This window comes from Plecotus auritus (assembly GCF_963455305.1).
Source record: "Plecotus auritus genome assembly, chromosome: 7".
Lineage (NCBI taxonomy): Eukaryota > Metazoa > Chordata > Mammalia > Chiroptera > Vespertilionidae > Plecotus > Plecotus auritus.
In genome coordinates, this window is record NC_137774.1 from 148,167,284 (window position 1) to 148,192,374 (window position 25,091).

The following is a 25,091-nucleotide window of genomic DNA, read 5'->3' on the forward strand; positions in this document are numbered from 1 at the left end:
TCCGTGCAGGTGACAAGTCTCAGAGACCGATGGTGGGACCCTGGATCCACCTCAGTGTTCTGATGATAAAACTAAAAACGAGTAACTTGAAACCAGTGTTCTTTCAAATCATCGAGGGAGGCTCACATGCCTTAACTAAAACCTGCTAATTCCTGACAAGCTTGACAGAGAGTGGAATGTGTGGGAAGAATACAGGCTCCCCTTCAAGCAGGGCCCTTGCTCTGCCCCACCTTCTCCCCAGAAGCGGCCCGTCATGGACCCGTCTGCAGAGGCCAGAGCACCCAGAGGACCCTTAGTGGCAAGAAGACTGAAGTCCAAGCTTGACCCAAGTGCCATTGGGGCTGAGATACTGATGTCCTTGCTGCAAGCATGGACAGCTATCCACTGTGCTCACACACCTGGACACATACACTTTGAAAACAGATCCTCAATAATGCAATTTCACTGAACACAAAAATAACCACATTATCCCCAAATCCATGGCTGCTCTCTGCCTCACCTGTGCTATTTCTCTACATTAACCTAGGGCTGTGGTCGGCAAACTGCGGCTCGCGAGCCACATGCAGCTCTTTGGCCCCTTGAGCGTGGCTCTTCCAGAAAATATCACGGCCTGGGCGAGTCTATTTTGAAGAAGTGGCGTTAGAAGAAGTTTAAGTTTAAAAAATTTGGCTCTCAAAAGAAATTTCAATCGTTGTACTATTGATATTTGGCTCTGTTGACTAATGAGTTTGCTGACCACTAACCTAGGGCATTTCTGTAACAAAAACACCATCAATCTGACCAGTCATGACCGTATAATAATTTAGTCATTTAGTCTTCAATACCAAATATAAATACTTAAGAACATTCACGACTCTAAGGTTAGGTAGAAGGTCTTTTACATTTGTCCTTTTAGCAAACACAAATGAACCCACATCGTAAGTTCATCTCTGGGAACCAGAGAAACGAAAGTATCTGAAAGTATCTGTAGTAGAACAAGAAACTGTTACAGCCAAAGAAATTTATTTTAATATAGAAACATACATACATTAAGCTTTAAAATAGTCAAGTTTTAAACAAAAAGGAAAAAAGCCATTTGATCCCAGAGTCTGTACAGCATGGATTTAGAGGCATTTGAATTTCACGTAAGGAGCACTTACAGACAACTGGAGGTGGAAACCTGCACCTCCCTGCCTCCGGAGTCCGCCAGATCGGGGGACACCGGTGACGGTGATAGCATAGCCACTGCCGACACTGGACGCTCCTGTGCTGAGAGCCACCAACGGCCAAGGATGACCATGAGCGCCCAACATCTCAGTGACCGAGATGGATGTCTTCACGCTGGGGACACTGTAAGTGAAGCCAGCTCCTCTCAAATGGACTCAGGAGACATATGAGAAATGCTCAGAGGTTTTGGCAATGTAGAAGGGTAACGTCCAGGAATTCACCAGAAGCATTAAAAAATACTCAGTCAGCTGACCATCCAAGATGTGCTGCATAGTGGCTCGAGGGCGGCCCAGGCCAGGGCTCACTGTGTGTGGGGTTTCTGCTGGGGCCTCTCCTCGTAGGATTCCCCAAATTCGTTCACTCTGCTCCTATCTACAGGGTAGAGCCTGCAATGATACGATGGATGCTCTACTGCTTTTGAAGGGAGGAAGCACATGCCCTTGAGCCCATTAATAAAAAATCAAATGTCTTATAAATGACAAAAAAAAAAAAAAAGCAGCAAATTGTCAGAAGTTTATTGCATTAGAGCAGCCGTGGGCAAACTACGGCCCGCGGGCCGGATCCAGCCCGTTCGGCTGTTCTATCCGGCCCACGGAGCCAAAAGAGCGGAGGGTTCTCTTGCTCTCCCCTCCGCTCCTTTACTTTGAATTTATATTAGTTCACACAAACACTCCATCCATGCTTTTGTTCCGGCCCTCCGGTCCAGTTTAAGAACCCATTGTGGCCCTCGAGTCAAAAAGTTTGCCCACCCCTGCATTAGAGGAATTTGGGGGTTCACCTTGTGCCCTCCTATTGATAATTTATTTTTTATATTTCTTTTAAATATATTTTTATTGATTTCAGAGAGGAAGGGAGAGGTGAGAGAGACAGAAACATCAATGATGAAAGAGAATCATTGATGGGCTGCCTCTTGCACGCCCCCTACTGAGGATTGAGTCCGCAACCTGGGCATGTGCCCTTGACTGGAATTGAACCTGGGACCCTTCAGTCCGCAGGCTGATGCTCTATTCACTGAGCCAAACCAGCTAGTGCCTATTGATATTTTTAAATGGTCAGACTAGAGCTCTGTGCTCCAGGCGGATCAGAGGACAAGGACAGCTGTGCCCAAGTGGGAGCTGGGGCTGGAACACCATGCCCAGTGAAGGCCTGCCCCTGGGGACTGGTCCCAGCTCCTAGAGGCTGGGGCAGCGACCTCCTTTATGTCGCACCAAATTCGACTATGGAGATATGAGCCCGCAGTGGCCGATCCCATCATTCAGACAAAACAAACACTTCTATACCAAGAGACAGAATAATTTCTTCCACCGCCTACCACTGGCAACCAGAATGCAAGCTTGGGCAACACACAAAGACCACTACAAGCTGTATCTTTCCCCTCAGGATGGCCAGGTGCACATCAGCAGGAATGGTGAGATTCCACCTGGCAGTGCACTTCAGAGACACCACACTCACCATCGCTGGTACAGGTAGATGAGGAACACCACGTCGTCCCTGAAACAGGCCAGGCGATGGGAGGTGGGCATGGTGATGATGAAGGCGAAGACGTCATCAATGAAGGTGTTGAAGGCCTGTGCCGGGTGGGAGAGGGGATAGGGTGAGGAACGGGCTGTGGGGCTCACCTGGAGATGCCCAACTACCTGAACCCTGTTCATACTCACAACGCGTCTCAGCAAATCATAGCAGACATACCATGGGCAACAGAGACTCTTGTAGTGACAATAAAAACAAAATGAGCAGGTGGAGGCTCTGGATTGGCCACAACATACCCAGATAGCCTTCAGGGCAGCCCAACCTATGGGATGATGGGCTACCCTCTGGACAGCAGCCACTGGGTCAGGGGTGTCCAATGTTTTTTTTAATGAAAATTTCAATTTATTTATTGATTTTGTGAGAGAGAGGGGGAGGGAGAGGGAAACATTAATTTTATTGCTCCACTTATTTTATGTATTCATTAGTTGATTCATGTGTGTGCCCTGACTAGGGATCAAATCTGCAACCTTGGAATATCGGGACGATGCTCTAACCAACTGAGCTACCCAGCCAGGGCCTGGGTGCTCGTTTTGATCCATGTTGTCAAGTAACATGGCATTTAATTCAAGCAAACGTCTTCTGTTGCTCTGAGAGTCAGAGCTACTGTCTTTTAAAGTCATTGCTGGGGTTCTCGTGTTTAAAGGAGAGGCCCCAACTGTGCCAGGAATGTGGCCCTGTACACACAGCGCCTCCTGCAGGCAGAGCACTGACCTTGTATGTGAAGGCCTTCCAGGGCAGGTGGGCCACCGACTTCATCTGGGGACAAGGAGACATGTGCAGGTAAGGAACAGGTTGCACAGAGCACATGGGTGACTGTCCAGCTGGGGATGTGTCTTACCTTATAGTTCACAAAGAGCTGGGGCAGCATAAAGAGGAAGCCAAAGGCGTACACCCCTGGGGAGACAAGACATGGCTGAGAGCATGCATGGACTATGCCACCCTGACAGCCCCAGCAGAGTGACTTCAGAGAGCAACATCCTTTTCTTCAATCACCGTAAGTCTCCCCCACAGGGGCCAAGTAGTGCTGGGGGCTGTGAGGACAGGATACCCACCCCACATGGTCCCCTCTGGGGGCTATGGCCAGGTTTGAGACCCACACCCAGTGAACATGGCATACCGGGAGCCCATCCCCTCTGCTCTGTGCCCTTAGCTGCCTGCAGAGACCCAGTGCTGTGGTCAGGGCCAGCCCCAGGCTGGCAGGCCCCACGCAGAGCTCCATGCTGTAGGGCTGTGGCTGTAGTTGCCCTAAGGAATCAGATGTAAGAACAGTGCTGTTTACTCTTCAGGTTTTCAGACAGAGGAAACAGACCTCTCAAGGCTCTAGTCCTGGGAAGCTTGCATGGGACTCTCGTAGGCAAATGGGCACCCTGAGGCCCAGCCGAGTGCACAGGGCCTGATAGGGTAACCTCATGTTACAGGAGCAATGAAAAGGTACCTGCTATGTATGCCATTACCAGAACAGAAAACCACATGACTCACCATTGACGAAGCTGTTGATTAACCAGGAGTACCAACTGAAAAGGAAGAGAGCTGTCACTGTGAAAGGCTCAACTTCCCTCTCATCAGTGTCTATTTAAACTGAACCAATTCTTTGTGGGAACCCTCTGTAAACACCAGCTCTCACAGGGACCCATAACAAGGTGTGATTACAGGTTCCTGGAGATACTCTGCACACTGGAGGCCCTGGACCCTGGTCAGGTCCCTGATGCTGCAGGGGTTAGAGACTCTACACCAAGCATATCAAACTCATGGCTGGCGGGCTGCACGTTTGACATGCTTTCTCTACACTGACAGATACTGTCCTTCAGAACTGCCAGGCAGATGGAAAAATCCCAGGCCTCTCTCAAGCCCCTGCGACCCCGAATGCAGCAGCCCACACTGCTACTAAGTTTTCCCTTACCAAAAGCATCCAACTTCACCCTAGACACCAGTGCTGTGGGTGCCGGCCTCTATGTGCCCGCTGATCTGGAAAAATGGGAATGGGGACACCCCCATTTCAGCTGTGTCTCAAATTTAAGGTTACTCCCATGAGCGCTCCAACCCCTGACCCCCTGCTTTCCACACTGCAGATGAGATAGAGCCACAGAATTGGCCAGTCCGTAGTCCCCACAATGGCAGGCAGACACGGAAGGAGGCTGAGAGGCATGGTCTGCATGGCTGCCAGAATAAACTGGTGATAGTGTGGCAGGGGAAGTCCTAGTGGTGCCTGTACCTCTTATACTTTATGTTTAGCAGTGAGTAGACAGCGCCGCCGATGCACAGAGGGTAGAGCAGGTAGGACAGGTACTTCATGGCCTGCAGGGAGCAGAGTACTTCCTGTTAGAGCCCAATCCTCAAACCTCTGTTAACGTGCACTTCATGCAACTAACTCACAAAGATGGAAAATAAACAAAAAGGACAAGAAACTGGCACGTGTGGGCAGCTGTCTGACCTGTGTGATGTTGTAATGGAGGACACATCAGTGTGCGTTTATCAAACCTACAGAACTCAGAGCACCCACAGCCCACTGATGTAGACAGTGATGTCAATAACATACTGGCTCACTCAAAACAAACTAGCTTACGACAGATCAGTGAATAAATGTGGATAAAAATCTGAAGAAACGCTCCTAGGTTTGTGTCAAGACGGCTATCTAAGTCAACGCGGCTGTATCCTTGAGTTTATTCTGATTTGTATTTTATCGTAGCCCCAATAAAAGTTGGGATGCAGGCTGATGCTTATTAGCCAATAAACATACCCATTCCTGTATAGGACACGCTGTATGGTCATACTGCAAACTGCTGCTCCCTCACAGTAGCCTCAGCACACAGGCCTCCCTGTGGAGTCACTCACGTCCAAGTGACAGAGCGAGCTCACAGCAACCCCAGCAAACCCCCAGGGGACAAATCTGCTTATGAAAAATGTCCTGGGAGACAGGCACGAGGACACGTGCAGGGACCCGGAAACAGGGAGAAGACACCTGTTGGCCCCTTTTCCAAGCCAGAAAACCACTTAGGATCGTGATCACCCTCCGAGGAGATGGTCTTCCTGTGCTGAACGTCACAGTCAGGTGCTCAGTGACTTGTCTGCTGGACATGCACGCTCCCCCCATCTCCCCCTGCCCACCTGCTGCTCACCTGAGTGTCATACTCCTCAGTTTTCCTCTCAGACTCACTGTAGGCGCCAAACTGTTGTAAAAGTCAATACAATCATGTTAACTAAGTGACTTAAGGCAGGTGTCTGAGCATGACTTCGCTAGGACTGAAGGGGTGACAAGGCTGTGTGCTGATCGGCAGAGATGCCTGGCCTGGCCACACTGTGTGAGGTACGACCCCTCCATCAAGGCTGAGGTTGGCATGACCACACACCTCCCTCCACCGGGAGGACCAGCGGGCAGCACTTCTGCTCCACTCTGGCCTGGACTCTGCACCACATCGTGTGTCCATGTGGCAGAGCAGCCCTGTCCACATGTGTCCCACTCACCAGGCTGCTCCCTGTTCTTCCCCTGGTGGTGTTTTCAGTGAAAACACTTGCTCTGTGCAGATACACGGACAGTGCGCTTAGATTAGTCAAGGAGACCAGTAAAGGAGGGTTTACTGGTCTAACGTAGAAAACAGTGAACTGTACTATCTGCTAAGTTTCCTGCCCTTGGTCTGTTTGGACATGGACATGGGAGGGTCAAAAATCCCTCAACTGAGGTGTCAGAGAGCAGTGAGCTTCATGCCTGTAAACCTCAAACGCCACTCAGCTCCCAGCCCTGATCTGGGAGGGAAGCTACTGCCGACCATAGCTGGGACAAGTCTGGGCTGTGGCTGGCTATTTGGGAAGCTGGCCTGAACTGCCCACAGGAGCATGGGAGCTGTCAGACCAGCGTCCCGTCTGGTGTAGAGGCAGCTTGCCTTTAGTGCAGGCACTGCTCAGTATGTGATTGGGGCGAGGAAGGAAGACAGAACCCCTAGAGAACACAGCAAAAACACTCACCTGAAACTTGGGCCTGAGGCCTCTCCAAACAACAGTCATTTTCAGAGCCTTTTTCACTTTCCACAGCTGAGGAAAAACAAGAAACCGACATTTATGATTCTAAGAGCAAGGAGATGCCAGAACTCACCATTCAAGCCCTCATGGACCAGGCACCTGCCTGTTCAAGCCCAACTGGGTTAGCTCACAGGCACAGGCCCTGGGACCTGACCCCTGGCCCACATGCCACCCAGCAGCCTGTCCCCCATGTGCCGTGGTCGGCAAACTGTGGCTGGCGAGCCACATGCGGCTCTTTGGCCCCTTGAGTGTGGCTCTTCCACAAAATACCATGGCCCGGGCGAGTCTTTTTTGAAGAAGTGGCGTTAGAAGAAGTTTAAGTTTAAAAAATTTGGCTCTCAAAAGAAATTTCAATCGTTGTACTGTTGATATTTGGCTCTGTTGACTAATGAGTTTGCCGACCACTGCCCATGTGGATGCCATCACCACCTATCGGCACTAACCAACCAGCCCTCAGCCTGCTGCCCTCCTCTGGGCTGTCTCCTTCCCAGCTGTGTGCACTTGGTTGGCTCACCACACCCTGCCTGCGTCTTTAAATTCACCCTGGCACCCTCTTCTGGCACTGGAAGGCCCCAGCCTCTGCTCAAGCCCTGTGCTTTTGGGTCTCTCTGGGACCCATGCCCCACTTGCTGCCTTGCTGATAGGAGAGGCGTCACGGCCTTAAAGAGCAGTTTCTATACTGCAGCTGTGGCCAGTTTCTATACTGCAGCTGTGGCCAGTTTCCATACTGCAGCTATGGCTCCGGGAGTGTCCCCAGCTGGCGGCCTTCTTCCACAGGCATGGAGAGCACAGTCCTTGACTTGACAGCCATGTGCAAGGAGGGCTGCGACTCGCAGAGCAGGATGTGCAGGCTGCCACCTCCCTCCATTATTCCTGTGTCCCAACTCCAACTGTGTCCTTAAGGACTGGCCCCAAGGCTGCCTGCCCCACAGGGCTCCCTTTCCTGAGCCCCACACAGCAGGGCCGCCACAGGGCACTAAGCTTTTGGAGCCCACACCGCATACTTCTGTTTTCAGTGGCATCCAGCACAGCACGAACCACATGGAACTTTAAACATGTCAGAATACATTCTGCAATAGATGTGATGAGCTGGGGCCTTTTAATAATAAAAACTGTATGGCCACCTAAAGGACCTTCTGAATTCTCACTTTGGTAAACACTCGCAGCAGTTGCGTCCCTGCCTGCCCATGAAGGTGGCCCCATGCCACTCGGGCAGTTACGCAGGTTCTGACTGCACTGAGCACCTGTGCCCAAGGACCATGACAACTCAGACGACAGCTCACCTCGATGGCGGCTCCGACACCCGCTGGGACCAGGACCAGCAGGCTTGTCTGCTCATCCAGCAGGAACAGGAAGATGACCACAGTGCTGAAGCAGCGCCAGAGCACTGGGGACAGAGGGGGTGGGGGTTGCTGAGGGGGGCCACCACCCCACTCACACACACACCTACACGTGTACAGACCACAAGCACCCACCACCCACCCCGCACCCGGCTCACACACACCAGCACATGCACAGCCCCTCTCCCACATACCCATCCCACTCACATATACCTATATTTATACAGCCCCACATACATCTGTACATACATACACCTGTATATACAGAGCCCACACGCACATCTCCACTTGACTAAAAAACACACTTGTACGTGTACAGCTCACACATGCACATCCCTGCCCCAGCTCCAAACACACATACGTGCACACACGTGTGGACCTACAATATTTCTCCCCCACTGTCCATTAACAGTGAACAGTAGGCCACACATACTAAGGAAAATGTTAGAAAAGGCTCCAGAACCCAGCAGAAGTCAACCTCAACTACATAAATATGATCAAGTTACACTTGCAAACACATAATCACACAGCAAATACACTGAGAATAATGGGTTCTTGACTGAAATTATGACAATTTGCTTTCCTGTAATCAAATTACACTTTCTTGTTTTTATACCAATTCTGTGATAAAGACACCTGTCTTTTAAAGCTGTACCCTTTTTCTTTTAAAGTCATGCTGCCCAGACTGGTGTGGCTCAGTTGGTTGAGTGTCATTCCCTGCACTGAGAGGCCACTAGTCTGATGCCCAGCTAGGGCCCATAACTGGGCTGTGGGCTCAGTCCCCAGTAAGGGGCATGCAGGAGGCAGCAGGCCTAAGTTTCTCTCTCTCCCTCTCCCTTCTCCTCTCTAAACTCAATAAATAAAGTAAGTTGTGCTTTAGAAAACACCGTAGCTGACTGAAAGTGTCCGACTGCCTTAAGTACTTCTCTCGGCAGCAGCGGCAGAGCCAGCTCTGCAGGGCGTTCACCAGGAGCACTGGCAGGGGGTTGGAGGGTAAGACGCCTGCTTGCCTTCCATGGGCACAGACTCAGGGACCCTCCCTCTCCTCTCACCTGAAAAGGTTGGGAGCAGGCAGGAGGACTCGGCAAGGGAGGGGCATCCTCTCTGAGGATACCAGAGGACAGGAAAGAAGAATCTGAGACACGGATGACAGGGGCAGGGGAGCACCCCAGCATCCCAGACCAGCCACTGGGGAGTGTCATTTCCATGGGAGACACTCGCCTGGCTGACACAGACGGCACTAGGAACGTCACTGAGATGGGCCCTGGCTGCGTGGCCTCCATGGTCCTCTGTGCTCTGTGGACACACGCTTGCACGACACTCACCGAAATCATGGTGACAGCTCCCTCCCAGTTATTACCATACATGACCTAAGCGGACCCTCTGACCAGGAGCAGGGGATGGGGCCTGCAACCAGCATGCATCATAGACAATTATAACTTTAGGTTCCAAAATGAACATTCTAACCCATTTTTATAACAGCATAATACGCTTTGGGAATGGGTCAAAAATCCCGAGGGCATCTACCTGCTTTGGTGGACATCCCAATCATGCTCTTCTTTTTCTTCCAGAAACTGATGTCATTTTTAAATGCCAGGAAATCAAACAGAAGCTGAAAAAGAGAGAGGACAGCAGTGTGCATCTATCTCCCGTGGGTTGGCAGGTAGGCAGTGGACGCAGAAGGTGAACCCCAAGTCTCATGTACCGCGCTGCGGTATGCACTGTGGGGTCACCACGACCAGCATCTCCGCCTGCAGTGGCAGGGAGACCACAGGCGCCCAGATGTTCTCCTCCCCTCTCATGGCAACAGCGCACAGTGTGTCCGTCTCAGAAGCACAGAAGCTCATTCTGAGACATGAACTTTTGATAAAAAGTGCTATTTTTCAGCAGTTTTGGAAAGTTTTAGCTGGACTGGCAGCTGAGTCCCAGGCACTCAGAGCCAACTGTGGCTCAGCTCCCTGGACCTGTGCTACCTCACCTTCCCACCTGGACCTGAATCCAGCACAGCCACCATCCAGTGATGGCTTTCCTCCACAGCCTGCAGACCCCATGTTCAAACAGGGATTCCACACAGAAGACTGGTGTTTAATGTTGTGATCACCACAGTAGGGCTCATATAGTCATTAATTCATTTCCACGATAAAGGCCAAGCACTGTGGCCTGTGGAGTCTCAGGTCCGTTGGGAACCAAGGAGCTGCCAGGTGGGACACTGCTACACCAATCCCCCAGCTGAGGATGGCTGGCGCCCTCGGAGCCACCACGCCTACCACTGTCATCACCAACAAGGACTCAGTGACCCACTCACATGAAATGCTGCGACAAAGAAGGTCAACGCTAAGAAATACAAGTTGGTATCAACAAAAATTCCTTTCACTTCATCAGCATCTTTCTCTGAAAACCCTGAAAAAAGAAAACATAATGCAAAATGGGCAATGTCAGCCTTACTTAATGTTACATAGGTTTCTGAATGTTGTTGGTAGTAAGAGCTCACCTGAGCAAAACTATGGCATTTCAAATACTATGTTCTAAATAAAGCAAACTTTCAGGTAATCAAGAATTTTTCAAAGACAGGACACGCGTGACCCTCTGATTAAAATTACATGGAAGAACCTGCACCACAAGGTACGAAGGCTACCAAGTCTGTGTACATATCTGGACTTGCAACTACAGGACACTGCCACCCAGGGTCTGGGTTGGCACCCACGGCCTCACCAAACTGCTGCAGGGAGTACACGGCATCCTGCATGTGGATCCAGAAGCGGAGCCTCCCCAGTGAGATCTTGTCGTAGGACACGGTGAGGGGCAGCTCGGTGGTGGAGCGGTTGATGACCTAAGGGAGTGACGACACAGTCAGAACCTGCCCACCAGGGTGCACCCAGCTGCCAGACCGCACCCTCTGCCTCGTTCAGACCACTGCGTACCCTGGGCTGCACCCTGTGCACAGACACTGCACCTCTGTCCCCAAGTTCTGCACCCACCAGTCTGGGCACAGTGGAAGCTGAGGCTTCAGGCCCAGGCCATGTGGCTGGTGGGCTTTAGACACTCCTACATCCTGGGCATGATGGTCACACTGAGGCTGACCTTCCCTCCCTCCCTCCTCTGGGGCTCCAGCACCCACGTGCTCTCCTCTCAGAACTGGGCGGGACTCCTCCTGCACACACTGCTCTGAGCTCTTCCTGAGGAAACTCTGCACATCTCTCTGGACCACATCCCCTCTGCTCATCCTTCCCAGCATGAGTGGCACCACCACATGCCAGGGACTAAAGACACATGTGCCACTGAACCAAACACAGACCCCTCTCCTAGAAGGGCTGGAGACAGAATTGCTCTGCCCATACCCACAAGCCGAGTGCCCGGCATGGGCAGTCATTCCATCTGGGCTGGTAGAAAGCTCCAGGAAGAGGCAGCATTCAGGCTGGGCTCATGAGGAGGCACAGAATTGAGGGTGGAGGCTGCCACAGGAAGGAAAGCTCAGTCCCACTGTCAGCATACGTGGCCGCAGCGGTCAGGTCCCAGGAGGGTCCTGAGCATACAATCAGTGTCACAGTCCATGCTCACCCTGACCCCTTGCAGTGAGCCAGGCAACCAGACACCAGGTCCAGCACCAGGCCACCCCATGCAGTGCACCAGCCTCAGGCCAGGTGGGCAACAGGCCAGGCCCATCCCACGGGGGTGCCACTGTAAAGGCTCCCATAGCAGGCAGCACCGCATACACCAGTGGCCTTGGTTGTTCTCCAAATATGGCATTCCTTCAGAAAAGCGGCTCCAAGTGAGACAAAGCATTAGTGGCAGAAGGCAGCCTGGAAAAAAGCTAGCTGTATATACACACGTCTGTTTCTGAGAACAACAGCACTCTGAACAGCAGGCCTTTTACCAAACCACGCAGTGACCAGGATAACGCAGGTGCTCTGTGGATGCTGCCCAGCTCCTTCCGTGGCCCAGCCACCAACTTGTCTCTCCTCACTGCTTCCCAAGTGTTCCCTGCCGTCCTTAATGAGGAACTTCTGAAGCCCTACACCAGTGAGGGCACAGGGGCTCGAGGAGGGGATGGCTCGGAAGGACCCCGCCGCTGACCAGGAGCAAACCCAGAGCACACCCATGCCAAGTGAAAGCACAAACGAGCCATCAGGGCAGGACTGAGGAGGCAGCCACACTTCAGGCCACGAAATACAGAGGGGAGCATGCTCACCATGAGGTCCTTCACCCGATTGCTGAGCTGGTCGATGAACAGGATGGGGAGGTAGTGCACGGTCTTCCCAAGCTGGATCCTGGGGTGAAGCAGTTTTCAGTCACTGTGAAGTTTTGTCACCTTAGATGACCTGAACGCAGCTCCAGACACTGCATTTACCTGAGAAATCCCTCCCAGCACCTTCAGTTGCTTCTGGTTACAACAATCCCAGGCACACCTTCCCAACGGAAGCAGGGGTCTCACAAGCTATACTCATTGCTGACACACTGGACACCAGGAGGGGATGGGTAAATAAACAAGGACTTGACCACGCTGTGGAACATCATCCAGGGCGTGAAAACGTGTAAGAGGCCCCTCTGTGCACAGACATGAATGGTTCAGTGAGGCAGTAAGAACAAAAATAAAAATCTACCTGCTTTTCATGCCTGGGAGGGGTGGGGGCCAGAGAATAGGAGTGGGGGGGGGGGCTTTTTACTGAATGATACTTTCTACACCTTTCACATTTTGACCTGTGAGTGTATCATGTATTGAAAAATAAGGTTTAAGCCAAAACCGGTTTGGCTCAGTGGATAGAGCGTCGGCCTGAGGACTGAAGGGTCCCGGGTTCGATTCCGGTCAAGGGCATGTACCTTGGTTGCGGGCACATCCCCAGTGGGAGGTGTGCAGGAGGCAGCTGATCGATGTTTCTCTCTCATCGATGTTTCTCTCTCATCGATGTTTCTAGCTCTCTATCCCTCTCCCTTCCTCTCTGTAAAATATCAATAAAATATATTTTTAAAAAAATAAGGTTTAAATTTACAAAAGGAAAACCCCTCCTGACAATACCAGAGGAACTACTGACAAATGAAATAAGAACACTTATTATAGTGGCCACTCATAGATGCTATGTGATGACTTTATAATAGGTCTTAACCTAACAGCAGGCTCCCCAAAGCCTGGAGACACAGACTAGTCTAAATGGTCAATCAATGCTAATAGTTATGCTTAACTAATAATGGCAAATGACAGTGACAAGATCTAACAGTTTATTTTATTATTATTTTTTTAAATTTATTGATTTTTTTAGAGAGAGAGGAAGGGAGAGGGAGGGAGGGGAAGAGGGGAAAAGAAAGCAGGGGAGAGAGGGAGAGAGAAACACTGATTTGTTGTTCTACTTATTTATACACTCATTGGTTGATTCTTGTATGTGCCCTGACCAGGGATGGAAACAGCAACCTTGGCATATCTGGACAATGCTCTAACAACTGAGCTATCCACCAGGGCCAAAAGTTAATTTTAAATAGTAAATCAGTCACATTAAAACTGACCATGGTGCCCCTAACAAAGGTAGTCAGAATGCAGACAGGACAAAACTCAAGTGACATGGTCTCATCATTGCTCCCATTTTCTCTCCAAGGGAAGCCTTTGCCAAGAACAAAGTGCAGGCCCTGGCCAGTTTGTTCAGTGGTTAGAGCATCTCAGCCCTAGGACTGAAGGGTCTCGAGCCCGATTCCCAGTCAAGGGCACATACCTTGGTTGCAGGTTTGAACCCTGGCCCGGTGGGGTTTTGCTGGAGGCAACCAGTTGATGTGTTTCTCTCACATTGGTGTTTCTCCCTCTCTCTCCCTCCCCCAACCCACCCCTTCCATTCTCTTTCTATAGATCAACAGAAAAAATATCCTTGGGTGAGGATTTAAAAAAGACAAAAACAAAAACAAAGGGCAGGATGACTCCCAGTTTCATTCATTCCAATGCTCTGATGGCAATCTTGGTCAGCAAGACTGCCCAGAGAAAAGAGACAAAGCTTGAGGGTGTCCAGGCAGCACCTTAGGCTCTTCTGGGCCTTCCATCCCAGGGACAACTCAAAGATGCAGGTGTGTCCAGCTGGTGTGGGTTAGTGGTTCGATTCCCAGTCAGCTCACATGCCCAGGTTGTGGGCTGATCCCCAGTGTGGGGCATGGAGGAGGCAGCTGATCAATAATTCTCTATCATTGATATTTCTATCCCTCTCCCTTCCCGTCTCTGAAATAAATAAAAACATATTTTAAAAAAAATGCACGTGCGACCAATCCATTTTTGGATTTTGGTGGGCCACCATCCTGAGGGGCTTCCTCCAGCCCTACACCATTGTGGTCGCCTCCTCTGCTGTCAGCTCAGGGCAAATTGATGCTAAAGCCAGGCAAGTAAGCCTCAGTCACCGGTTAGACTAGTGCACTTACATCTTCATGTATCGATGCACATCGGCAGGCAGGGAGGACCCGTCAAAGACAAAGTCATCCACCATCACATTCAGTGTCAATCTTGGTCTCCAGTGAGAAACAGGCTCATCCAGGGCACTCATCGGCTTCTTCTCAGCTTCGATATTCTGCTAAATGAAAAGGAGCGACTTAGCATGAAAAGAGGCCAATGCTGGCTGGGAAACAGGGCCTGAAACAGGTTGAGGTAACAGGGTGGTTGGCACCTTCACCTAGGAATAGCCCACATGCCAAGACCAATTGGGAAGCAGAGCCTGGCAGAGCGTGGGGCGCCACAACTGCCAGTTGCCCAAATTCTTATACCCCTCACTTCCTTCTCTCCATAGAAGCACCATGTGGCCCTAGATCTCACTGACTCCTGTCCTGGGTCCTCCACCTAAGCAAGGCACACTTCTCAGGGAACCTGGGGAGGGTGAGTCCTCGAGACAATTACAGGAGGTGTAGGCGAGCTAGAGCTAACTGTCCTGCATGTGCAATGAAACTGAAAAGGAGACTGCTCCTCAATCAGGAATGTCAGGTTGTCTGGAAGGAGTTGTGTCAATGTCTAGGCATCCACCAAGAAACTGATTGGCAGGAAAATCTTTATTTGAGCTCTAACTGATATATTCTAGGAAACAGTGTCCTTTATCTCCTACTTAAAAGATACATTTTTGCCCTAGCTGGTTTGGCTCAGTGGATAGAGTGTCGGCCTGTGGACTGAAAGATCCTTGGTTCGATTCCAGTCAAGGGCACATGCCCAGGTTGTGGGCTCAATCCCCAGTGGGGGGCATGCAGGAGGCAGCCAATCAATGATTCTCTCTCATCAGTGATGTTTCTATCTCTCTCCCTCTCCCTTCCTCTCTGAAATCAATCTATAATAATAAAAGCATAATATGCAAATTGACCAAATGACCAAACAGCGACTTTCCAGATGACCACACTAGGACACGCACTGGCGCCAGGCCAGCCAAAGCGGGTGCAATGCAATTGGTCAGGGGGCCCCGCCATCATGCCACGATGGCCCCCGTAGAGGGAGGCCCAGGCCACCAGCTGGCGGGGCTATTGATGGGGGGGTGGGGAGGGCTCCACAATTGCCCCAAAGAGGGAGGCCCAGGCCACCCTCTGCGCAGCGATCTATCACAGAGCCCTGGCCAGGTGAGCAGGGCCTCCCTCCGCAGGGCGATCGATCACAGGGCTCGGCGATTGATGGCTCCCTCTGCGGGGGCGGAGGGGGGGGGTGTTGATCTGGGGGCCCTGCGATCAATCGCCCCACAGAGGGAGGCCCAGGCCACCAGCCAGTGATGCTGTGGCAGGTATGCGGGGCCGGCCAGCGATTGTGCTGCAGAGAAAGGCCCAGGCCAGCCAAGCGATCATACCCCATGCCTGTCGCCTACAGAGGGAGGCGACCGGTGGCAGGGGAGTGGGGGGGACAGTGCCACACAGGTGGCAAGCAGTGGCAGTGGCAGTGGCGGGGGCAGGGCTAGCTGCCAGCAGCCTGGGGAAGGAAAATCCTGATAGGCCCTGATCACCGGGCAGGCCTAGGGACCCTACCTGAGGGGTCCCGGATTGCGAGAGAGTGCAGGCCAGGCTGAGGGACACCCCCCTCCCCCATGCACAAATTTCGTGCACCAGGCCTCTAATAAAAACATATTTTTAAAAAAAGATATATTTTTTATGTAATAATTTATCTCCCAAATAATAGTAATAGCTAACATTTGGCATTTATACGTTCCAAAGACCTCTCATTCCCTTTATACTTACTGCCTCCTTGATTTCCCAGGAAGGCCCCATGAGGCAGGGCCATACTTTGCCTGTGGAAAGGAGGTGAGGGGTCTTCTCAAGGACCCACAGCAGGAAGTGCAAACTGGGAGAGGCCAGAGCAGGCTATCAGGTTTTTCAAAACCTACCTGAACCATTGACAGCCCTGTCCCTGTGCAGGGAGCATCACAGAAACTTCCTGAAAAGCTGCCATCTTTCTTGTTTGTAAATGATCTCACATTCCGTTCAACACAGACCCAAACACCAAAATTCCTAGGTTTTGTCAATGGTCACTTATGTAACTCCCAGTGTTTCTTGGTACATATAGTTTTCTACAGATGTATAAAATATGGTCTGTACATCTGCCTTTTGAATAATTTTAAATTATATTCTTAGAATAAATATATTAAGTGCAGTAAGTTTCCCAAGTCTTAAGAAATGAATGCAGCTAAGCTCCATAAAAGGGGCTCCCTGTGAAAAAACACGCATAGAAAATGTCAGTGGATTACTTAAAGTGCACGTCACTAACTTGACAAAATATTTATGTGTAAATCATGGGAAATTATTCTGCTGAAACACAGACATGTTTGCTAATAACCTAGCCCTAGATCTCAGCTGCATGTACAGGGACATGCAGGTGTGAATTCCAGGAAGCAGAGTGCAGGCTCCTTTGGCTAATAATCTGATGAAGATGCCCACCTGTGCAGCAGATTCTCCAGTGAGCAAATTGACCTCTTCTGGTTTGGGGACCATGTAGGTGGTCAGAGGACTAACCAGGTGCACCTGCTTCCCATCGTGCCAAGGCAGAATGCCAGCATGATGGAGGAAGATATAGGCATACAGCGTCCCGTTATTCCTTGTTTTCTTTGGTACAGAAACATTAACTGTCCTAAAACAAGACAAATTACAATTTCAAACGTGTACACTTACACTGTATATACATACACAGCAAAGATTACTCAAATATCTTTATAACAACTAATTTTAGTTTAGAGTACTAAAAATGAAACCCACCTGCCTTTGATTGAGAGTCCTAGGTACAGAGGTTTATGGAATGTTTCCTAAAAGCCTGAGCAGCTATACCTGAGAGCAGGAAAGCCTGCGTTTTCTGCCTCCATTTCCTGGCATTCAGAGAAGTCAGTTCACTCACAGGCCAACCCCAAGTGTGCAAGGCCCCTGCCCGCTGCACTGCCTCTGCAGCTCTCTGATGGGGCTGGCCAACTAGAGGACATTCATTCCAGCACATGTTCCCATCATTCTATCTGATACCTCCCGGACGAGGTAGAGAGAAAAGGTAGATTCTTGACAAGCACATCATTTTTCAAGTTGCGCTTGTTGAAATCTTAAGACTGTCTAGAGCCATAGTTATATATGAAACGCCTTTGGTTACAAAGAGACAAGTAGTTTGCTGTGGGAAACCGCATGTCACTCCCACTGCAACATCCACTCCTTCAAAAACCCCCCCTAGCTGCTGCATGTCCCACAGCCATAAGATGCAGGTGTCAGCTGCTTCCTAAATGACAAACATATCTGCTATTTTCAAGTAAAACGAAAGTTTGACTGTCTACATATCACACATAGGTCTTCCATGAAAACTTTCTCACAAGACGGTAGGTAATACTGCTTTTCTAAGGCAACCTTGTTACATACAGAACGCTAACTTTTAAACAATCTAAACATTTTATTATGTTAACCTTATCACTGGCACTTTGTCATATAACCACACCTTTCAAATTTGGACTCCACATCAAAGTCTTCCACGTTCAAGACAAGATCCACGTTGTTCTCAGCACCAAGGTTGGACCGTGTGGTGGTGTACACACTCAGCTGGAAGCGATGTCAAGAAAATTAGCTTGGCAAGGCCCTGGCCACAAAATACACACATCAAACAGCTACACAAAGGAGAGCAATCTGAAAGGTGAAAGGTTTCATTTTTTAACTCCCAAAGGGACAAAACTCTGACCTGTGAAAGAATGGTTGTATCTGATGTGTCTGCTGCAAAAGAACAACTTGCTAAAGTGTGTAGCTGACTGGATCAACAGAGCAGGGGTACACTGACTCTGGGTACCTTGTAATGGGGTGACAAGGGGCAGCGTCTGGGGCCTGCCTGCGGCCACTATGCACGCAGAGTCTCTAGGATATTAGGGCTGGGGAGGTCAGGGATCAGGCCAGGAGAGCTTTCAGCCCAGCTCCAGCCTGGCTCAGATGAGAAGCGACCCCTAGCCCACCGGACTCTGCCCAGCTCAGGTGAGACTAGCTCCTGGCCCCCGTCCATCGTGGAGACCCCTCTCCCCAACCCGGGAACTCACCTGCAGCTTGGGCCTCTGAGCCAGGTAGGGCTGAATGCAGTTACCGTTGCCGGAGCACGGGCGGGTGTAGACGATGCCGTACATAACCCAGCAGGTGTGCACCACGTACACCACAAACACGCCCACCACCAGGCTGGTGAAGGAGCTGCGGCCGCTCCACATGGTGCCGTCGCCTCCCGGCAGAGCGTGGGGCCCACCCGCCCCGGTCCGTCTTGCTGCCGCGGGCCCCACAAGCCTCCCTCCCAGCGCCCGCTGGATGCTCTGGCCGTCGCCGCTCACGCGAGAGCCGCCGCGCGCCGCCGCCGCCGTCGGGGAACTAACGCGCCGGGCGCCGCGGACCACCGGTCACCCTGCATACTCTTGCCGCCGCCGTCTACCTGTCACCGCGGGATTCGCCGGCGCGCCGGCAGCTTCCGGGTCCTTTGCCACCCGACGGAAGTGGGCGCGCCGCACGGCCACCTGGGAAGCGTAGTCTAGTCCCCTCGCGCGCGTATTCACGCACAAGCTCGCGTCCGAGGCGAGGCGGTGACGTCATTTCCCCGCGCCGTCCTTCCTAGGAGCTCCGGGGATTCAGGGCTCTCAGGCTTTTTCAGGTCGGGGGCGGGTCTGGGAACCAGAGCCGGCGGACCAGGGGCGCCCAGAGGTAGGAGGGTGCCATCTCAGAGCCTACCACCACCCGAGATCGCCAGCGGACCCTCGGCCTGGAACCACGCCATCCCCCAGGCTTGGCCAGATCCACAAATGAGTGAAATGTTAACTTTTGAGGAAGCTGGATGGAGGCGATACAGAGATTCTGTGTTGTTTCAGTCCTAAATCTGGAAACGTCAAAATAAAAGCTAAAGAGAAAGAAGTAGTCAATAGATTAACAAAAATGAAATACTTGATTTCATGTTGGTTTTGTTAGATAGGACAAGGGTCTCAAGGTCTGGGCGGTTCTAAATGTGGAAGTAAGAAACGTCTAAACCTGTAGAGTTTTTATGAGTTTATTTGAGCCACATTGATTACAATTGCCAGGAATCAAAAACTTAACGGATTGAGCCCTAACCGGTTTGGCTCAGTGGATAGAGCGTCAGCCTGCGGACTCAAGGGTCCCAGGTTCGATTCCGGTCAAGGGCATGTACCTTGGTTGCAGGCACATACCCAGTAGGGAGTGTGCAGGAGGCAGCTGATGGATGTTTCTAGCTCTGTCCCTCTCCTTTCCTCTCTGTAAAAAAATCAATAAAATATATTAAAAAAAAAAAAAAACTTAACGGATTGAGAAAATGCTCTGGAGAATGGCAGTTTTACAGCTTGTCTTATACATTAGGATCAAAGGCGGAGACATAAAGGGGGGTGGTGGTTACATGAAATCCCGGGGTGGTAGATGAAACGTGGGAGAAAGGAAAGCAGGGGAAATCTCTAAGATTGGATAAAAAGCAAAACAGAGAGACAAATACTTGTTTTACATTAGTATGTGGGCAATAAGATAACAATGATGGGTTCTGTGGTCTCTTGCTCTGTTGGGAGTTGTGCCCTCAGGGGTCTGGGAAAAGATGACTGACATTTCAAAGGTATGTTATCTCAGTTGCAAAAAGACAGGCGCACTTAAGGTAAAGAATGACCTTTGTTAAGGAAGCTACCAGCCCCGGATGTGACTCCCTGCTATGACTTGCTTTCAGTTAGGACATTTGTAAGTTCAGACCATCCTGTGTGGTTACTTTCTGTCCCACCATGCAGACTGCTCCCCCACCCTGCCCCCAGCTTTAGTCAGGTTTAGTATGTGGCCCCTTTTCCTGAATGTGCACATTACTAAATGTTAAAAGGTAGCACAGTATTTTGCAGGTCTGCTGTAAACAGGATAAGCTTGATAGGGACCCAATCAGGTATGTGTAGCCTACTACGGGTAATTGACCAAATAGTATATATAAGCCAGTGAGTTTCTTTTTATTTCTTTTTATTTTTTAAAAAAAATATATTTTGATATTTTACAGAGAGGAAGGGAGAGGGATAGAGTGCTAGAAACATCGATGAGAGAGAAACATCAATCAGCTGCCTCCTGCACACCTCCCACTGGGGATGTGCCCACAACCAAGGTACATGCCCTTGACCGGAATCGAACCCGGGACCCTTCAGTCCTCAGGCCAACGCTCTATCCACTGAGCCAAACCGGTTTCGGCTAAGCCAGTGATTTTCAACCGTGTGCTGCGAGAATTTTAAAATCATGCAGTACCTGACTATTTAGTCAGGGGCACTGACTTCTTTTTCCTTAGACTGTCAAATGAAAAAGTGACAACAGCCAACACAATGATAGCAGTCAGTGTGAATGAATCAAAATTATACCTATGTTTTTGTCAGATCGACAAAAAATGCATATTTTTTGGTGTGCCACAGAATTTTACTAATTAGTTTTTGTGCGCCATGAGATGAAAAAGGTTGAAAAATAGTTGATACAAGTAATGGCTAGGCCTCCCTTGGGAAGACAGAGCTTTAGATGTGAATCCCTTCTCTTTTACTTGCTGCAAGTAAATAAAACTACCTGGAGACAACCAAGTCTCCTTGAACAGAACAACCCACAACGTGAACCCCTTGAGTTTGGTAACAGTTTTTGTTGTTTTTTCAATATAAACTCCATGGGGTGGGTGCTGTTGAAGAAAATACAAAATTAACTGGAATAAAATGGTTAGGACCCCTCTCAGAGGCTCAAAAGGAGCATACTCATTTAAGATTATGCCCTCTTGATAAATTGGCCATTTTGGAATTCTGAACTGTCCTTTATCCTGGCGATATTATTTTCAATTCTACTTTCAGTAACAGAACTACTTCAGCTTTCTTTTTATATATATATATATATATATTATTGATATTTTACAGAGAGGAAGGGAGAGGGACAGAGAGTTAGAAACATCGATGAGAGAGAAACATCGATCAGCTGCCTCCTTCACAACCCCCACCGGGGATCTGCCCACAACCAAGGTACATGCCCTTGACCGGAATCGAACCCGGGACCTTTCAGTCCGCAGGCTGACGCTCTATCCTTTGAGCCAAACCGGTTTCGGCTACTTCAGCTTTCTTTTGATGTATTTCCCTAGCATATTCTTTCATAATCTTTTACTTTTTAACCTCTGTGTCTTTGCATTTGAAATGTATTTCTTATAGGCAGTTTAGAGTTCTTGCTTTTTAAAAATTCTGGTTGATAATCTGTGCCATTTAATCTGGTGTTACATCATTTAAATTTAATGTAATTATTGGTATGTTTTTCTATTTTTGCTCTCTATTATTATTATATTATTAATTATTATTAAACTAGAGGCCCGGTGCACGGATTCATGCACCGGTGAGATCCCTCAGCCTGGCCTGCGGGGATCAGGCTGAAACCGGCCCAGTGCACAGATTCGTCCAGGTGCGTGTCCAGCCTGTCTTGCCCAGTCTCGATTAGGGCCTGCCAGCCAGGGAGGAACCGCGGGAGGTTGGCCAGCCAGGGAGGGACCGCAGGAGGGCTCCAGGGTGTGTCCGGCTGGTCTCACCCAGTCCTAATCAGCTGGACCCAGGCAGCAAGCTAACCCACCTGTTGGAGTGTCTGTTCCCTGGTGGTCAGTGTGCGTCTTAGCGACTGGTCAAACGGTCGAACGAACGGTCGGACACTTAGCATATTAGGCTTTTATTGTGTAGGATGATTTAAATGTATTTTTTGTTATAGGCCTCTGAGTGGGACCTTTTTGAAAAAATATAATTTTCCAGTTGTCAATATGTAGCTTTACCTTAGGACCATGGTCGGCAAACTGCGGCTTGTGAGCCACATTTGGCTCTTTGGCCCCTTGAGTGTGGCTCTTCCACAAAATACCATGGCCTGGGTGAGTCTAATTTGAAGAAGTGGCATTAGAAGAAGTTTAAGTTTTAAAAATTTGGCTCTCAAAAGAAATTTCAATCGTTGTAATGTTGATATTTGGCTCTGTTGACTAATGAGTTTGCCGACCACTGCCTTAGGACAATCTACCTTCAAATCATATTATATGTCACATAGGTTGCAACAACCTGAAACAGTCAAGTTTCATTTCTACTGTCCTGTTCCTTTTTTATTATTATACATTTCACTTCTATTATGCCATCAGCTCCATGATATATTGCTATTTTTTGCTTTGAACAGTCAATTATCTTTTAAATAAGTTAGAAATGAACAAATATGTTTAAAATGTAAACCCTGAAGTGGGGTGGGGGAGAGACACACCTATTAAGAAGGGCTACTAGTGACTAACTGCACTCAAATTAAAAAAAACATAGCCTAGCAACCATTGCCACACAGGGGCCTCTCACAGAAACTGCACTTCACAGAGAAGCCTGCACTGAACTGCCTGCCTGCACTGTGTTTCTGCCATTGAACCAGCCCTTATGAAGGAATTTCTGGAATCCTATTTCAACTGATAGGACTGAGGTTTTCTCCATTCTACTGAAGCTGTGCAGCTCCAGCCAATCAGAGTGGCTCTGTTCTGACCAATCAGGCTGTGGGGATTTGGAATCCTCATTTGCATGACTATGGGCCAACCAGGGACCACTTAAACCAGTTCTCCTCTGGCTAGGAGAGATAGAAGCCGTTTCCCTGGCTGAGGTGAAACACTGAAGATATCTTGCCAGAGCAGAGTGGAGCTAACCCAGGAAGAAGTAGACCATAGAGGAGCAGAGTTGCGTAGCTGGAGAAGGACCTGGCTGGCCCCAGAGCTGTTCCACAGCTGTGCTGTATCACAATTGAGCTGTTTTGCACTGAATAAAGTTTACTTTCTCCAAATTGGGGACTTCTGTTGGCGTTGAATTGGCACCAACAACCACCAGTTGACAATATATATATTTACCTGCTCTTGGCTCTGTTGTATGTATCCTGGCTTTCAGCTAGTTTTTATTCCTTTAGCCTCAATTACTTCAGCATTTCCTGTCATGCAGATCTAATGGTGGTGAATTCTGTCAACCATTGCCTATATGGAGATGTTTTTATTTTTATTTTTTTTATTTATTTATTTTTTAATATATTTTATTGAGATTTCACAGAGAGGAAGGGAGAGGGACAGAGAGCTAGAAACATCGATGAGAGAGAAACATCGATCAGCTGCCTCCTGCACACCTCCCACTGAGGATGTGCCCACAACCAAGGTACATGCCCTTACCGGAATCGAACCCGGGACCCTTCAGTCCGCAGGCCGACGCTCTATCCACTGAGCCAAACTGGTTTTGGCATGGAGATGTTTTTAATTTGCTGTCATTTTTGAAAGATATTTTCACTAATTACAGGATTCTAGTTTGATCAGCGTTTTTTTTTTTTTTTCAGCACGTTGAAGCACATGTTTTATTGTCTTATGGCTTGCATTGTTTCTGCTGAAAAGTTAGCAGTTATCCCTGTCTTTGTTTCTCTTTCTATAGTGTGTTAGTTTTCTCTGGCTGCTTTTAGGATATTTTGAAAAAGTGTAAGAAATTAGGTGAAACCCCAAATTCAGGGGTCCTGATAGAACACAAAACACTCGGGAGCTAGGCAGCAAGGCAAATATCTTTAATCCTGCACGGAAGGGTGCGCATGCACATGGCCTGGGAGCAGATGGTCTGCTTGGCTCTTTAATCCTGACTCATGTGAACTGCCTCTCACTCTTGATTGGAGCTCAGGCCCACAGTCTTTCGAGATTGGCTAATTTGAAGGGAGGGGTTGGCCTTTGCTGTTTCAAGATGGCGGCCTCCAGGGAGCTGCAAGTCATGCAGCCAACATGGTGGCTGCCAAGTCACGCAGTCCAAAATGGCGGCTGTCTAAACTGTTCTTTGACAGAAAAGATGACTTTTTTATTCTCACAAAAGTGGGTTTTCAGCAATTTATTGATGACATGCTATTGTGTGGTTTCCCTTGTTTGCCCTGCTTGAGGCTTATTGAACTTATTCAATGAGAGTTTTATCAAATTTGAAAATGCTGCAGCTGAGATTTCTTCAAATAAATTTTTTCTGCCCCCTTTTTTGGGGCTCCAGCTATGTGTATGTTACACAGCTTGAGGCTGGTTTATTTTTCCAACTTCCCCCCTTCCCATGCTCGGGTTTGAATACTTTCTAATGCTGTGTGTTTAAATTCACCAATATTTTCCTGCCGTTTTCAAGCTATTAAGCTCATTCTGTGTGTGTTTTTATTTCAGGTGTTATATTTTTTATCTCCAGATGTTTGAGTTTTTTATTTTTATTTTTTTATATATCCTGGAGAAAATGCTGTGCAGTAGAGACATTTCTTATATCTTTTTACAGTTGCACATTTCTCCATTTTGTGGCTGTACCACAGTTTATTCAACTATCTCCGTCTTGACAGACATATGGGTTGTTTCCAGCCTTCAGCTTTAAAACTGGGCTATCTATAATAATAAAAGTGTAATATGCTAGTTAGACCGGATGTCCTTCCAGACATCCTTCCAGAAATCCTTCTGTCCTCTGGACAAAGCTGGGGCTGCGAGGGAAGCCCGGGTCCCGGGTGCCAGAGAGAAGCTGGTGGCAGCCAGGGGAAGGAAGGCCTACTCCTGCATGAATTTCGTGCATCAGGCCT

General features: G+C 49.2%; 1 protein-coding gene across 4 annotated transcripts; it reads right to left on the minus strand.

The window, feature by feature from the left end:
- Positions 1 to 980: 980 nt before the first annotated feature.
- On the minus strand, positions 981 to 18,999 carry CLPTM1L (CLPTM1 like). Of its 4 annotated transcripts, none has more exons than XM_080682443.1 (17): positions 18,560 to 18,999; positions 17,977 to 18,077; positions 16,950 to 17,139; positions 14,478 to 14,623; positions 12,280 to 12,358; positions 10,803 to 10,920; positions 10,396 to 10,490; positions 9,618 to 9,702; positions 8,034 to 8,137; positions 6,697 to 6,762; positions 5,853 to 5,903; positions 4,949 to 5,031; positions 4,216 to 4,250; positions 3,575 to 3,630; positions 3,448 to 3,492; positions 2,659 to 2,774; positions 981 to 1,592 (listed from the first exon to the last, which is right to left on the minus strand). In XM_080682443.1, exons 1-17 carry the CDS (start codon positions 18,719 to 18,721, stop codon positions 1,508 to 1,510), a joined length of 1,617 nt encoding a protein of 538 aa, XP_080538569.1. In that variant the 5' UTR covers positions 18,722 to 18,999; the 3' UTR covers positions 981 to 1,507. The 4 variants fall into 4 exon arrangements, with proteins under 4 accessions (XP_080538569.1, XP_080538568.1, XP_080538571.1 ...); XM_080682442.1 differs by having other exon boundaries at positions 14,478 to 14,626; positions 18,560 to 18,990; XM_080682445.1 differs by lacking the exons at positions 16,950 to 17,139; positions 17,977 to 18,077 and having other exon boundaries at positions 18,560 to 18,997.
- Between the last annotated feature and the right edge of the window lie 6,092 nt (positions 19,000 to 25,091).